This window comes from Elephas maximus, chromosome 20, assembly GCF_024166365.1.
Source record: "Elephas maximus indicus isolate mEleMax1 chromosome 20, mEleMax1 primary haplotype, whole genome shotgun sequence".
NCBI classification, from domain to species: Eukaryota; Metazoa; Chordata; class Mammalia; order Proboscidea; family Elephantidae; genus Elephas; species Elephas maximus.
Genome location: NC_064838.1, coordinates 63076297 through 63093015, shown reverse-complemented (window position 1 = coordinate 63093015; position 16719 = coordinate 63076297). Strand labels below are relative to the sequence as shown.

The window sequence follows — 16719 nt, the reverse complement described above, 5'->3', positions numbered from 1 at the left end:
GGCATGTTGTTAGGCTTGCTCTGAACAATCTGCATCCCGTCATACCTTATACCTTAATTTAACATGATCACCTGAAGTTATAACACAACCAGTCAGTTACTCCCAAGATGGTCGTCAGCTAGACCAATCCATTTTGGTCATCCCCCATCCCCCAAAAGGCATCCTTTTAACTCAACAAGGAAATATAAACAATTGGCCTAAAGAAGGCATGACACATTTACTGCTCAGCGCAATTAAGATCCACCAGGCGCTCCTTGGAAACTCTAGGGGGCAGTTCTACTCTGTCCTATAGGGTTGCTATGAGTTGGAATCAACTCGACGGCACTGGGCTGGTACATTACTTTTTTACTGATTGGATCTTTCTGTATTCTAACATTTAAGTCCTGGCATAAAAATACAGCAGCCTTCCCACTCGAGATTAGTTCCTATGGTCTAAAGATAAACGTAGGCCCTTCGGTGCCCCTGAGAAGTACCTAGGCTGCTGAAGCGCCTGGCAGGAAACGCTGAAACAAACAGCTCGAGCCCGCTTTACTTGCAATGCCAAGAAGCATTTCCGTTCTCGTGATTCCCCATCTTCTCTAAAGAATATAGGGAGCTTGTTTCTTGCTTCATTTTTAGTCTTTATGTTAAAAGAATTTAATCTCTACTATATGAGAGCAGAAATAGGTGAATGAGGGGCAGGATAAACCCCCCGATCAACAGATAGGGTAAAACACTGGTGCATTCCATCCCATTCACCCTCCTCCATCTTCTTCCTCTTGCCCGGTGAAAAGAGATGGCGTTTTCTCCTTCCTAATTTTAGGATTTATCACAGAGTAGACACTCCATGTTTATGGGGTAAAGGAACATGGTTTTCTGACCTACCCAGTGAGATGACGGACCCTGGTGCATACAAGATGCTGCAGATTCTCACCATCCTAGCTTACATTGTTGTAGAGTCGATTGCGACTCATAGTGACCCCACGTGACACAGGAGAACTGCCCTATAGGGTTTTTTTGGCTGTCATCTTTATGGAAGCAGATCACCAGGTCTTTCTCCAGTGGAGCCACTAGGTGAGTTTGAATTGTCAGCCATTTGGTTTACAGCCGCGTGCCTAACCATTGTGCCACCAGGGCTCCTTTAGCTTACATTACCTTGCTAGAAAGGTGACAGGTACAGTAATGTGGCTTTCCTATACAGCAATTTCAGAATGTGAGATTACAAATGACCTCGAAGAACTGTTTCTAGTTAGTTAAAATGACACTCAGTTGACTGCTAATATATAGATGCATGATCTTTCAACACATCTCTAGCTCCTTCAGAGGCCACCAAAATAGCATTTTTAAAGTATATTTTTCTAAATAATTTCAAAGCTGCATTCAGACACATTTTTCCTCATTTGCTCTAGTAGAAAAAGGCACGCTATAGACATTTCAAACAAATTAAAACAGCAGCTATGTGGAAACATGCCTTGTAGACACAAAAGTACAGTTAGGAATATGTTTCACTGACATTTTCTGTGGGAAGGAAAGTGCTATGCCAAGTTAGATGCCTTAGAATCACAGGAGAGCCCCTTGTCTGGGACAAGTTGTGTTGGGTTTTATCTCCAGACAGGATGATGCTCTCTCTCAGCTTCCTTCACCCATGGCCTCTGCTTTTTGGCTTTGTTCCTGATCTGGATGTTATTTCAAGCCATTTTCTCTAAAGCGAACTGCAAAAGGCTCCTTCCTCCAGGTGAACTCCCATCTAAGTGATTCCCTGTAGACGCAAGCAGTAGAGGAACCTCGAGGGTAACTTCAAAACAGAACACTATGTCCGTCCAATTACTCCCCTGTATAAATCCGTACAAGTAGTAGCCAGATGTGCTAAACACATCTACTGATTCATTCATTCAATCGTTCAATAAATATTTATCGAGCACGTTACATGCCAGAAGCCATTCTAGGTACTCAGGATACAATGGAGGACAAAAGAAACGTAGACTCTGATTTCAAGGAGTTTACAGTTTTAGTGGATTAGAGGGGCAAAAAATTAAATTAATAAATACTATAAAAAGTAAAGCCAGAGCTGTGGATGGAAGAATCAAGACACTGCATTACAGAATAATGGGGATAACCTACTCTGACGTTGAATAGTGCTTACCTGATTCCACCTTTTGGGTTCCTGGGTTTGTAGTTAGTGTTCAATTTCAAAGGGACTCAAAAAGTCAAGCCTCTTAGTCATATTATATTCCAAAAGCAAACGATAATCTGTGTTCTGTTTTGTTTTTTTAGTTGGCCACCTGCATCCACAATTTAAAATCTGCATGAGAAAAGGAAGGATGCCCTTTGGAAAAATGTTTCTCCATATGTTCACACAAAATGAATTTTAAAAATAATTTTAAAAATTAAGGATCTTATGTAACGTTACTTTTTTGAAGCTAAAGCCTTAATTTGAAAGTAAAAGTCATTAATCCTCACAGAGATATAATTTTAATAATGCATTTCTTTCTACAAACAGGCGAACCCTGCCTACGAGAAATACATAAGACCACTATTGCAAAGCTGGAAAGCCAAGCTATGAGAAATAACTAAGAGTATTCAAGAGGCAAACAGCACCACTATGTGATCGTGGTACTACGGCAAGATATATAAAATTATATTTTTAAATTACATTATATGTGTATATATTTTTAAAGAGAATCCTTACCTTTTGGTGACAAATTCTGAAGTATTTAAAGATGAAATTATATCTTTCATTTACTTCTAAATAATCCAGCGGGAGGAGAAAGTGGGAGTGAGTAATTGTTGAAGTTGGTCAATGGGCACATGGCATCCAGCATCTCTCACAGTAAAAAACAGTACCACTGTCCATTTGTAGCAATCTATTCTGTTAAACACCATGTGTTTGCTCTGGATCTAGCAAAAGCCACCAGATTCACTGGTCTATGTCTGTGTCTTTAGCACACATTGGTTCTAGGACTTAAAAATACAAACACTTGCACACACACACTCCTACTCCAAAAGTTCTTATAGTAGGTATAATGAAAATAAAATTTAGGGCCCTAAGAATGCAACTGGAGCCCTGGTGGCACAGTGGTTAAGAGCTCGGCTGCTAACCAAAAGGTTGGCAGTTCAAATCTACCAGCTGCTCCTTGGGAACCCCATGGGGTAGTTCTACTCCGTCCTCTAGGGTCGCTATGAGTCAGAATTGACTCGATAGCAATGGGTTTGGTTTTTGGTTAAGAATGCAACTAATATGAATTTTAAAAAATCAACTCTTCCATGATGAAAATGATTTAAAATTTTGTTAAAAGACCTAATTTCTCAAATTGTCCATATAATCAAGTAACATTTTTCACATCACTTTCAACTGGTAAGTAGATAAAACACTCCAAATTAAATGCCACTAGACAAATTAAGGAAACCCTGGTGGCGTTGTAGTTAAGTGCTACAGCTGCTAACCAAGTGGTTGGCAGTTCGAATCTGCCAGGCGCTCCTTGGAAACTCTATGGGGCAGTTCTACTCTGTCCTATAGGGTCGCTATGAGTCGGAATCGACTCGATGGCAGTGGGTTTGGTTTTGGTTTAGACAAATTAAACTGTAACAATCTCAGCTGGCCACTTTCTCAAATTTACTTATATGAACTTATATAAAGTAAATCTGAGAAAATCTACCAAAAGCAAACTTATCTCCATTAAACTGGGCAAGAAAAAGATCTCATAAGTCTTTAACTTAAAAAAAATTTGGAACTAGTATTATTCCCATTTCCACACCTGTTTTCAACTCCAGTCATTTTATTTCACATTCATCTCAGCTAACTCAACAATAATAATTGGTCGGTTTTTTAGGTAACCACCAGCTAATTTGAAGAAGAAAATTTTCCAGAAGGATAACCTCATATCAGCACATTGACTTACCAAAACCACTGTCATCTGTCAATAACACTAAGGGATTTTTAGTTTGAAGATGGTAAACATGGGATGATTATAGGTTTCTGGATATTGGTTATTTGTCAAATCTTAAAATAAATTTTCAGAGACGTAACGGGCAAAAATGGATGTAGGTAAGTGTTCTCATCCCTATTGTGGGCTGAATTGTGTCCCTCAAAATAATCTATTAAAATCCTAACCTCTTGCGGTACAATGAATTACTCAATATGGCCATTCTAGCCATAGTCTCTGTGATTCACACACAATGATTAAGTTTGACTAGGCAAATAAGGTATATGGTGCCTTAAGAAGTGGATTGGTCAGTTTTGCCATCCCGCTAGGCTTAAAATGAGCCATTCTAGAGGTGGGAGGAGAGAATCTCACCACCACCCAGGAAGAACAGCCAGGAGTGGAGTGAATCATTTGGACCTGGGATCCCTGTGCTGAAAAGCCCCTGTAACCAGGAGACCAAGAGAGGGAAAGAGACAGAGCTGTAACACTGAAGATGGTGAGAAGTGGTACCAGAGAAACATGGGCAGCAGAGGCAGGAGACCAGCAGGAGATGGTGTGGTGGGCTGGGAGCCCACGGAGCAAGAAAGCTGAGCACCTTCAGGCAGGAGGCTTCCTGATGGAGTAGGGTGCCTCCAGGCACTCGGTGGAGCTCGGTTTGCCAACCCAGGGAGCTAGAGCTGAACACCTTCAGGCCAAGGCTTACTAGCAGAGTGGAGTGCCTCTGGGCACTTATCTAAAAGAGCTCAGGCAGAGGCTGAGGGCCAGAGAGGCAAGCCTGTGGGTACGGCTGAGGCTGTCCTGATGGAAGAACTGTATCCTGAGTGTTCCCGAAACTGAATTGTTACCTGTTGCCTCCCTAATAAACCCCATAATCGTGAATATTGTGAGTTCTGTGTGGCCACTGCAATGGATTATCGAACCCAGCAGAGAAGTAGAGAATGCCATGGGATGGACCATTGTTATCAGAGTTGGTAAAGATGGTGTTTGACCTCTGCCTCACGGGAATCAGCCTTGGGCTGCTGATCTTGATTCTCCTTCCCTCTTGTGAAGTGAGAGGACAGATGCCACCCCCATGTTGTTCTTACACCTCTACACCTACGAGTACGACTTGTTTGGAAATAGGGGTTTTCTTTAACAGTTAAATGAAAGGAGGTCACTCTGGAATGAAGTGGGTTCTACTCCTGATCCCTTCTGGGTGGTGTTTTATAAAAGGCAGAACAGACAAGGGAGCATTTGAGCCAAAGAATACCAAGAAATGCCAGGGACTACCAGAAACGAAAAAGACGGGAAGGAGCTTCCCCTGAACAGAAAGCACAGCCCTCCCACACCTTGAATCTGGACTTCTACAGCCCCCCACTTTGTGACATTTGTTATGGTAGTCTAGAACACAGACACCCCCCTTTCAGAAAGGGAATCTCAGACTCTTCCACGGACATAAGGAGAAAAGGAGTATGTGCCCCACGGCACACAGCCTCAGAGCTCCAGCAGTTCCTCAGAAAACCAGGGAAGAAAATTACAAGACTTCCTTTTAAAAGGTGTTTTAGCAAACTAGGAAGATTCATTACAGTTAACATAATCCTTCGAGTAACTTTCAAGAAACAGAATCAAGTCAGCTATGCAAAATAGGAGTACAGCGAAATAAATAAAAGCATGTATATTTTTCAAACTGTTCCGGAACCTTATTTCATTGTAAGTTTATTTCTTCTAATCAGAAATAAACTTAACTTGGATAATAAGAAGCGTTTGTGAGTCTCCACCATATACTCAAGTGGCTAAAGAGCCAATGTGTTCCTGTGCTTAGCACGAAGCTGGAGTCAGAGTCACATTCAGAGCTGACAACTGGTGGCTCATTGAAGAAAAGTCTGTAACCCTCAACATAAGTCCTATTTGAAAAATATTTGTCCGACTGTATGTTCACTGTTGAAATATGCACTCTTTTAGGCAATATGAGTAATTCCACCCTTTCTGCTCAAATGACACAGCAGAGTTCTTACCAACTCTAAGCAACGCAAGGTTCTACTGAGACCTCTCAAATCAGATGCAAATTTGCTACCGACAGTATACACTGGGATAAAAAAACAATGCATATTTTACATAAGGAAAATGATTTCTCCCCTAAGTAATATTAATCAATAAATACAAACCTAATTTTCATATTTTACTTTTTTATTAGCTTTTTCCTGGTAGACAGTACACTTGAGAATTATACTGCACCAGGCATAAAAAGTAAGATCTCTACCACAGGGACATTTTGTATTCGGAATCCAATATAAATATTTCTAGTCAGACATTTCCATGGCTACAGATATTTGGTTGCTTGATTTATATGCATAGAAAGAAACAGTTGTCATAACTGTAAAAAGCAGTACTTAACAAGTACTTTTAAATGATTGGAACAGTTTTCCTTTAATATTACAACACTGCTTATTGGTTTGGAAACTAAGTCACCCTACATGATGTTCTGACTTTTCTCAAAGGCATCATAAGCACTCTGCTTATCCTTTCCTTGCTCCATTTTTAACCCTCTAGTTGCGTTAGGAACCATTTAATCAGAAATCATTTTAGCACTGTAATAAAAAAAGCTCTGTTAAAGGGCAGATTATATACCATAATGATTTTCATACTTCTTTTTATAAAAAAGGTATCTGGAGACTGAACAGGTACATGCATACTCAGGGTGGAGGACCAAACACGGAGGCATCTGCTAAAGCACAAAACTTCCTTCCTGGTCCTCAATGCTTCAAATAAATACAAATACTAAAAAAAAAAAAAAAATCAGTCTCTTCCATCTCCTAGAAAGTCCGTTTCCAGGAGCTTCTCCCAGGGCTGGAGCTCAGTCATCTGTCTTCCGGGCCAGTCTACAGAAAGTCCAATTGTGCTCCACTGTGTTCTCATTGGCCCGCTCACTCATGTGATGCACGCGGGTGTTGCGAATCGTGAAACCTTGCTTTGTGATGTATTCCATCAGGTGCACTCGGAGAGAAACTTCCTGGTGGTAATCACAGGGTCCAAAAGTAAAGGACACCTGGCAGTCTCTGGTGTCCATCATGTGCTTGTTCCACTTGGTAAAATAGTTTGAGATGCCTTCTAGTAAGGAGTGGACCTTGGTGGTGATGGTTAACTGGGTTATGATGACAGCCACGGGATTAGAGTACTTCGAAAGCTTCCGGGTACTGGATAACTCCACAACTTCTTCAAAAGTATCCATAGGATACAAAGGCTTAGGGTCATTGAGACACTGAATCAAGGGCTCAATCTGATAAAAATCTGCTTCTTTTCGAAGCAGATCAAATTCCTTAAAATCCAGGGGTAAGGTCAACTCTGAAGTTCTTAAGAAGTTGAGGACATATCGGAAAAGAGGTCCATCTCGATCGATGAAGTAATTGCCTTGAGGGTCTCGAGCTGTGGGGAAGTCCCCCCCAAACATAGCTCCAAGCATGGAATCTGGATAACGAGTCAATGTGGTGAGAGACGTTGTATACAAGTGTCCACCTACATTTAACGTGACTGGGTCAGTCATCTGAAATTTTTTAAAAAACGATCAGTCATCTGAAAATATTTTTTAAATCCTAACTTTGACAAATTAAGAAAATTAATAGTAATGAGTAAAGTAAAAGATTTCTCCAGGTTACAATGTATTTAGCAATCCTGGTGGCGTAGTAGTTAAGTACCACAGCTGCTAACCAAAAGGTCAGCAGTTCGAATCCACCAGGTGTTCCTTGGAAACTCTATGGGGCAGTTCTACTCTGTCCTATAGGGTCGCTATGAGTCGGAATCGACTCGACAGCAACAGATTTGGTTTTTTGGATAATGCTAGTAATGAAATAGCTTTCCTTCAGTGATAAACCCACCCAGACAACGGGATCGAACAACTCTTTCAATTTGGGAAAAAAAAAGGCTAAATCCAATTCTTTAAAGACTTACTCAAAGAAAGGAGGTATGTACTTCCAGAGTCATTTAATTTCAGGCCCAGTATCTAAAGAGAAAGGAGCCCTGGTGGTGCAGTAGTTAAGCACTCATTTGCTAACCGAAAGGTAGCAGTTTGAACCTACCAGCTGCTCTGCAGAAAAATGTGGCAGTCTGCTTGCATAAAGATTTACGACCTTGGAAACCCTATGGGGCAGTTCTACTCTGTCCTATAGGGTCGCTATGAGTCAGAATCGACTCGATGGCAATGGGTACCTAGACAGAAGTTTTCAGGTCAGTAGATTACAGGAAGGGAAAAACCAAAAACCCAAACCAAACCCATTGCCCTTAACCACTACACCACGAAGGCTAAAATACACTCATTTTTCTTAACTCAATTTAACATACGCTAGAATAAAAATGATCTGGTAATAGAAAAACACCCACTTTCAACATTTGCTTTTCCCCCTCAAAAAAGTGAGGAAAATCAAAATTTATTTTAAAATCAAAATTTGTCAGGCCTGATAGAAAAATTCAGGAACGGTTAGTGGTGACCGTTGAACGACGTGATAAACATTTAGCATCACCGAACTGTACACGTGAATACTGTTAAAATGGCAAGGGTTTTATTATCTATTTATCACAATTAAAAAAAGGAAAAAAATTGTCAGGCCTAATCTAGATAACTCTGTCATGGAAATAATATATCTGAATACTTATATCCTAGCTGCAAAACCATCATACGCCCAAGGCTAACGGAAGCTTTCAAATCTTGTAAGCTCATAGAACATTCGCTTTTGAAACTTTTAGTGTTGCGACCTAGCCTTTAATTTTGAGAAGCAGTCTTTAAATAACATATACTTAAGGTTTTAAAATACATATTTAAGGAAAAAAAATAGAGACAGGCAGACAGGCTTTAGGTACTAGGCAAATAAAATATTTCTTACCAAAGGGATAGGAAACATACAGACAGAAAAAAGTGCAAGTGGGAAAAGAGGCCCCTTCTCAACTGTTAATCTTCCTAAACACAAGAAAACATCCTCTGTCCCCTCACCTTCTGTTATTGTTGTGTGCCATCGAGTTGATTCTGACCCTTTCAACAGTCACTATTCCACGAAGGATTGTTTTAAGAGCAATATACTTTAAAGACCAAAAATGCATGCTACCTTCCAAATAAAAAGCTACCTGGAGAATTCATATTCAGTTTACGTAAGTATACCAGAAAAAAAAAAAAGCACCTTAAATATACATCTAAAGTAATTAGACGAGTGGGGTTACTCAAATTAATAATTTTCATATGAATTAGCTATATCTGAAACTACATAAGGAGAAAAAGATAAACAAGAATAATTTGCCAGCCTTCAAAATGCATCTGTGAGGGTGACTTACCATATAGCCCCAGTCTCCATTATCCATCTGCTCCAGCACTGTGTCACTGGGAGCCCAGGTTCCAGGGAAGCTTCAGAAGGGAAAAAAAAGACATGTGATAGCATGTGTAATCATGAAAACAAGAGCAGAAAGGTTTTTCCACCCAACAGAGTGAGCCAAACACCGGAAAACCACTTATCTTTGCTCATCCGAAACCTTCTCTAGGGCAAAGATCCGGGGAAGAAAGCCTTCCCCCAGGGCTTTCTACCTGGTCTTCACTCTTACCACAAGGACCTCAAGCCCATCCTGAACATCTAGCTAAGAAGTTGACATTCTTTACGAAGACCCATCCTATGCACAGAAGAGGAGGAGGCGCCTAGGAAATAAACCAGTCATTCAAATTCTACCTATCTTCTCTCAAAATACAATTTTTAGGATAACCCTGGTGGCAAAGCGGTTAAGTGCTATGGCTGCTAACCGAAGGGATGGCAGTTCAAATCCCCCAGGTGCTCCTTGGAAACTCCATGGGACAGTTCTACTCTGTCCTATAGGGTCGCTGTAAGTCTGAATTGACTCGGCAGCATTGGGTTTTTTTTGTTTTTTTTTTATATATAGGGTTGTTATGAGTCGGAATCGACTCGACGGCAGTGGGTTTGGTTGGGTTTTGGTACGGGAGAACGGGAGCCCTGGTGGCACAGTGGTTAAGAGCTCAGGCTGCTGACCAAAAGGTCAAAAGCTGAAATCTACCAGCCGCTCCTTGGTAGCCCTATGGGGCAAGTTCTACTCTGTCCTATAGGGTTGCTATGAGTTGGAATTGACTCGACGGTGTACAACAACATAGGAGAATATTATGATTAAGTCTATAATCCTATCCCGGTACAAACCTATAATGACAAGGTCCATATGAAAAAGGTCATTTAAGAGAAAGGGAAATGTTTCCATTAGCATTTCAGTCATAGAAACTAAACATCTCAGTAAAGGTGTTCAAAATCATAAACCTCCCAAGGCGACATTATCATTTTCTAGGAGGAATACATCAAAATAGAATTTTTTGTAACATAAAAAATTCTACTTTCAATAACGATGTATTTCACTTTGTACAATAATTAAAACAAACAGAAAACACTTGAAATGCCAAACCACTGGAGCACAATTTGGGGCAGAAACAACCTGGCAGATGTGGTTGAGAGTTGCCGGCTGGCACTTACTGGAGAGCCTGCCTGGAGACGCTGATAAACACCCAGGTACTAATGATGCCAGTCTGAATTTATTTTTATCGACAATTCAAAAGCACTTAAACAGTTTCTCAGCTACTGAATTGCTTTAGTCAGTTCCCTCTCACACACTACATCTCCCAAATCAACGTGCAATGCAAACTGCAGAGCAAATTTCAAAAGCTCTGGCAAGAGATGGTAAGAAACACGGACTTCTCGGTACTCATCCAGGAGAAGCATTTGCTTTTTTAACATGGTCTCTGAAAAGCTCTACTTTTCCCACTTTTAGAGGAATCTGGCACACAATTCCCAGAACAGGCCCTGGCTAAAGGAGATCACAAAGGCTCTTTCTCAAAAGGTCACTCAGGCATGTAGAGAACATTTGCATAGCACAGCAGGGGCTGAAATCAGAGCCTGCAGCAGCTATTTCTCCACCTTGCAAATTCTTCAAAGCAAACAAGCTAAAACGTGGACCAGACGGTGTGGAGTCAGTTTTTGTTCTCCACACCAGACAGACGGTGTGGAGTCAGTTTTTGTTCTCCACCAGGCTACTGGATACTGATAGGCTTCTACGTGCTACAGGGTGAGAAATGGAACAAATGTCAAATCCAGGGCCGTTGCCACAGCCTGTCAGTCCTCTGACTTGCTTCACAAACAGTGTCTGAAGTAAACGGAACCAAGAAACAGGTTTAACCCATTTGTCTCGCAAGCATCTGATTGAGTTACCGATACGAAACAGATCCATGACTGAGTGATTTGAAATGCCAGCCCTTCAAAAGTTTGGGTAAAATGCTGGTCTCTGGCATACTCCCATCACCCAAAATATTCATCCTGGACGGCCTCAATAATAATTCATGCAACCAACATTTACCATAGGTCAACTATGAGAGAGAAAAAAAGCCTAGAAGAAAGATGGATGCGCAGAAATAGGGAAGGGACAATGCTTGCCCTCACAAAGCTTTCGATCCACGGAGAAAGACAACATGCAACAACTGAAGTACAGAATTCAAAAGTGCTATACAACAGAAAGGGAGCCCCGGTGGCGCACTGGTTAAGAGCTCTGCTGCTAACCAAAAGGTCGGCAGCCAAATCCATCAGCCGCTCCGTGGAAACCCCATGGGGCAGTTCTACTCTGTCCTGTAGGGTCGCTAGGAGTTGGAATCAACTCAACGGCAACAGGTTTGGTTTTTGGTTTTTATACAATTAATAGAGGAGCCCTGGAACGCAGTGGTTAAAGCGCTCGGCTACTAACTGAAAGGTCAACAGCTACTTCACAGGAGAAAGATGTGGAAGTCTGTTTCCATATTTATAGCCTTGGAAACCTATGGGGTAGTTCGACTCTGTCCTATAGGGTCACTATGAGTCAGAGTCAACTCGCCTGCAGTGGTTTGGGGTCATACAATAGATGGAGCAGCAGAGGCCTGTGGGAGGAAAGAGGAAGAAAATTCCAAAGGAGAAAATGGAGAAAGAGCTCGCTCAGTTGAGTCCCAAACAGAAGTTCGGACAACCTGAGAAAGGATTCTGGAATGAAGAAACCATTTAAGTATGGACAGGGGCAGCATTGCTTTTTTCCCACGTCTCTGCTATAGTAAGCATAACATGAGCATGGATTACTAGGAAATAGAACAGACTGACTTGCTCAAGGCCCCACAGCTGGAAGTAACTGAACAAGAACCTGGGTTTTCTGACTCCTAGACTAGATCTTTCTGTAAGTCCCCTCATGGGGTAGAAACTGAAAGCTGAAAATCCAAGAAACAAGAAGTTGAAAGGGTCAACTTTAGATTCCCTACAGCCATCTATTAACACCTAAAAAAAACCCAATGCCCTCGAGTAGATTCCGACTCATTAACCTATCCACCCTAAACCAAAAACAAAAAACCCAGTGCCATCGAGTCAATTCCAACTCATAGCAACCCTATAGGACAAAGAAGAACTGCCCCATAGAGTTTCCAAGGAGTGCCTGGCAGATTCGAACTGCCAACCCTTTGGTTAGCAGCCGTAGCACTTGACCACTACACCACAAGGGTTTCCTATCTACCTATCCACCCTAAAACCAAAAGCAGGGGTTTATTTACAAATTTATCAGTAACTCAGTCTATGTGAGTAGTCATAATAGGTTTATAAAAATTTCTCCAAGGCTAAGAAATGGCAGGAACCTACTAACTAATGTGATTGATGGCTGTGGTCCTTTGTATTAAGTGACATAAAGAACTCTGGCCCATGAACATCTGATTGGTTAAATGGAAATGAAAGACCAAAGACAGGGGGAAAAAAAAAAAAGACACCATCAATGTTACAACTCTTGTACAAGACCTATTAATCCTTTTTTTTTTCTTTTCTACTGCTTAATCAAAACAAGATAACTTCTCGAGCAGTCACAAAAAGAAAAATAGATGATGACCCTAAATCTACTCCACAGCAAAAGGCAAGGTTCCGGAAAAAAGATGTAATGAAACCTCAAGCTTTATAATTCAGGAAAGCAATTATGGAGTCTATATAAGTAGTCCATGTTTCTTAAAAAACACCGAAAAGACTCCCTAGGTTTGTGTATGAGATATATTAAAATACACTTATTAACAATGACTAAACTGTACAAAAAACAAATTGCTCACTAAAGACCCATTAAGGAAAAAAAATAGTATTGATTGGTTTAAATTGTATTTCAACTTACAGAAACAAACAAACCAAAAAAAAAGCAGAAAGATTCCTGGTTATCCAGTAGCTGGGTAACCAGTCTCTGAATTGATGACTATTGGGAACAGCTCAACAGACAGCTCCGATGAGTGAAATAAAACATAATTCAAAAGGGTTTCCGGAACCGCTTCAGTCTTTCATACTAAATCATTTTCTGGAGCTGCTAACAATTAGAAAATGATTCATTTGCTCTTCCTCTTCTCTCTCTTCTGGCACAGTCTCCAGTGGAGGGCTTAATGAGAAGTCAAATGAACACAAGAGGCAACAGACGGAAGATCTTGAAGTGGGCATCAAACGGGCCTGTTTTACTTGGTGATGGCAAAGAAAATTCTATTGAAAATTTGCCAGGAATGAAGATTAAGACGGTAACAACGAAAAAAAATTTTCCTTTATAGTGACTTTCCTTACTAAAGATCTTTTTAAAACACAGTGAATGCAACTAAGCACAAAGGATTATAAAGTTCAAAGAAAGGCTTCTGACCCTGAAAAAATCAGCTCACCTGAAAAGATCTGTGCCTGCAATTCTGACCTGCGGTGCAAATAAAAATTCCTGTGGAAACGACCCGCTGGCCTTTCCCCAGGAACGTTAAGTGGCACTGAAAGTTTGAACTTTGTAAGTTAATTATGACTACAGAACTTCTGACAGAGTAAATGTTAGCAGGTAATTAAGGAAAACACATAGTGCAGAGTGTAAAAGCAATTGTGAAAAATTTATAAAGTAGCAAATTTGAAGAATGCACAATTCAACATGTTGATAACTTAGACAATAACCTAAGAATCCCTAAATGCCATTCTCCTCATCCCTGCAGAATTGCAATGACCGGCTTTATGGTTATGAACAGCTAATTTAACACAAATATTTTGGGTTTATCATTTGTGCTATAGACTCAGAATTCCCTAGGGCAAAAGTCCTACTCCTGCGTTAACAACTTCTTCCTTACAACAGACATCTCCAAATGTGAATAAATAATAATAAAAACTCCTAGCTACCACCTTCCCAAGTTTCCAGAGGTCCTTTCAAAGCCTTTCTATTAAACTCCTGGGTCTGGCATTCAGAATAGAAGACTAAGACAAGTTCTCTCCCATCTATACATACTTCAATTACCTTTGTGTTGAGTTTCTCTGTTCTTGAAAGGTGGGAGTTTGAAAGTGAAACACTTTTTATAGTAACTAGTTCAGCGACATCTAAAGGAGTCTTTGGGGCTAACATTCACACAGGCCAGCTCGAGTAGCCAGAAGCACAAGGAGAATGTGATTAGAGTGTTAAGTTATCCATAGCCATACCACTGCAGAAATAGATATTTTTCTAAAACGAATTCATTTTTCTCTCTCCTCTATCAACCCTGTGGTCTAGAAGAAAGCAGCTCTAGATAAAAAAAAAAAAAGTGGCCTTAATACTAGATAGCTGAGCCACCCCAGTCACAGAATCATAAAATTCCTTACTCTAAGTTTCTTTGAGATGAAGAAACAGGATAATATCGACTTCCTAAAAGGAATTACACCATGTTAGGCACAACCACAAAGGCAAAAACTGACCTACAAGGTAACCAACAGATCAGGATCCGCATTACCCTGCAAGGTAAATCACTGTCTACACGCACCTTCTTCTTCAGGGAAATGGAGAAAATAAGTGAGATCATTAATACAAAGGCACTTGTAAACAGATAAGTATTATACAAGTGGAAAAATACTAGTGGCAGTAGCATCAACTAATTTTCTGTGGTAAATTGAGAAATCAGAGAGTGTGAACACAAGTAACTTAGAGCATTTACATGGAAACAACAAATACGGAGGAAAACGCTTCTTAATCTGCTTTCCGTCGCCACTAGGTCCTTCTTTCCCCCAGAGGTCCAGAAAAGAGAACCACCAGTAAGGAGGAGGATCCAGCTTCTCCAGAGACCACCAGACAGACGTCTGAGCTCTGATGATGGCAGGAACTTCTCTAAAGCATGACTCAGGATTATCTCTGAGGGAAAGCCAGATCGAAATAATGTGTGCATTCCAATTCAAATAAACCCTAAATATCAAAATCCAAAAGACACAAGAGAGAGACGCAGAGAAGGATTCACCCTAGGATTTCTGTCGCTAGTAATGCTTCGCTGAAAATGTCATTTATGAAAATCCTAACCTTACACAATTGAGGAACGGCACCCATGGCCACGCTGACCACTCGATCCTTGATATCCATCGGATTACACAAACTGAAGTAGTGGTTGGGGCTGATGTTTTCAACCAAAGAGCCAATTCCCCCAATCTGCCAACCCTGACTACAAAAAGATTATTTTCCTTTCTACACCTTCGCTCATCTGGAAACGTCTCAATCTTGGGCTCAGGTCTGCGCTAAATGCTGTTCCTAAGTTCTTTCCTATCACTGAATCATTCGTGTCATGCATTTGTGACACAAGAAATGAACATGCCAGGAGGGATGGGAATGGCTAGGTGACCCCAAACATTCTTCGTCAAACCAGGCCACCCCAAACCTCTTCTATCACGAAGTCCTAAAACTGTGTTCTAGAGCCGGTAGACTTGAACAGAACCCTAACTTCAGAGGAATATCCAAATAGGATCTGTCACGCTTCGTCTTCCCAGTCCTACCCCCAGACCCAGACCCCGCTACCGTCAGCCTGGCGGGCGGTTCGGGGGCTCCCGATTACCACGGCCATTTGTCACCCGTGACATCAAGCCTTGAAACACGCCAGACCCGCAAATCTGGGCACAGAGGGCTCAGCGGCACACCTGGGTGTCTCCGGGGCAGAAAATTCCCGAAGCCTGGGCTCCTACGCCTTAAAGTGGGGCAAGCGCCGGCTAATAGCCACTCCCCGCAAACCCATCACCCCGAGCAAACGCGCCGGGTCCCCGCCGCCCCGCAGGCGAAACCCCAGCCGACCCCGGTCCCGACGTGGGGCGGGCGATGCTCCGGGCCGGGTGGGGGCCGCACAGCACCGCGGGGACCCCGGGCCCGCCGAGACCCAGGCCCGGCCGCTCGGCCGCGGGCAGCCCCTCCGTGCGCTCGCGCCGCCCCGGGGCGCGCGGCCAGGCTCCCCGCGGTGCCCTCTGCGCCGCCCGCCATCGCCCGGCTCCGGACGCCCCCGCCCAGATTCTCCTCAGCCCGCTCCCGGCAGCTCCCGCGGGCTTCCCCTCAAGCCGGCCTTCCCGAGCCCCAGCCCCTCAGGCCCCGTGCCCGCCCCACTCACTGCGCGGCGGCGGCGGCCGGGCCGGGAGACGCCGGCGGCCCGAGAGCGCGAGCGCAGGGACGAGCGAGCCCGCGCCCGGCGGCGGCAGCGGCGGCGGCAGAGGGGACGACTGAGCCCGCACCCGGAGTTGCGGCACTAGCCGCCCGGCGCGGGCGGCGCCTCCCGAGCCGAGCCGCCTCGAGCGCGGGCGCCCCCCAGCGGCGGCAGTGCGCGGGAAGCCCGAGACCCGGGGGCCTGAGTTGCTCAGCCGGGCAGGGCCTAGGCGGCTGGGTCAGGCCGGCTCCGCCGCAGCCTCAAAGCCCCGCCCCGCAGCCCCATGGCTCCGCCCCATAGCCCAGAGGACCCGCCCCCCGCCCCGCCCCGCCCCGCCCCGCGGGCAGTCGGGGCTCTGCCCATCCTCAGGCCGGCCATTCACGGAGATTTGGTGGCTCCACGGTTGTT

At 43.0% G+C, this 16719-nt stretch overlaps 2 protein-coding genes across 13 annotated transcripts in view; one reads left to right on the top strand and one right to left on the bottom strand.

The window, feature by feature from the left end:
• The window catches only part of ACOX2 (acyl-CoA oxidase 2), a 35995-nt gene extending 32694 nt beyond the window's left edge, over positions 1-3301 (top strand). For all 3 annotated transcript variants that reach the window (XM_049862761.1, XM_049862760.1, XM_049862758.1), the window contains exon 16: positions 2480-3301. In XM_049862761.1, the coding sequence (XP_049718718.1) occupies positions 2480-2542 (63 nt within the window). In that variant the 3' untranslated portion in view covers positions 2543-3301. The remainder of the gene's footprint in view (positions 1-2479) is intronic.
• A 446-nt stretch (positions 3302-3747) lies between these two features.
• KCTD6 (potassium channel tetramerization domain containing 6) lies at positions 3748-16352 on the bottom strand. 10 transcript variants are annotated; one of them, XM_049862765.1, is made up of 5 exons: positions 15821-16035; positions 14190-14450; positions 13585-13613; positions 9198-9267; positions 3748-7422 (listed from the first exon to the last, which is right to left on the bottom strand). In XM_049862765.1, exons 2-5 carry the CDS (start codon positions 14292-14294, stop codon positions 6736-6738), a joined length of 891 nt encoding a protein of 296 aa, XP_049718722.1. In that variant the 5' UTR covers positions 14295-14450; positions 15821-16035; the 3' UTR covers positions 3748-6735. The 10 variants fall into 10 exon arrangements, with proteins under 10 accessions (XP_049718722.1, XP_049718721.1, XP_049718720.1 ...); XM_049862764.1 differs by lacking the exon at positions 15821-16035 and adding an exon at positions 15213-15274; XM_049862763.1 differs by lacking the exon at positions 15821-16035 and adding an exon at positions 14857-14943.
• Between the last annotated feature and the right edge of the window lie 367 nt (positions 16353-16719).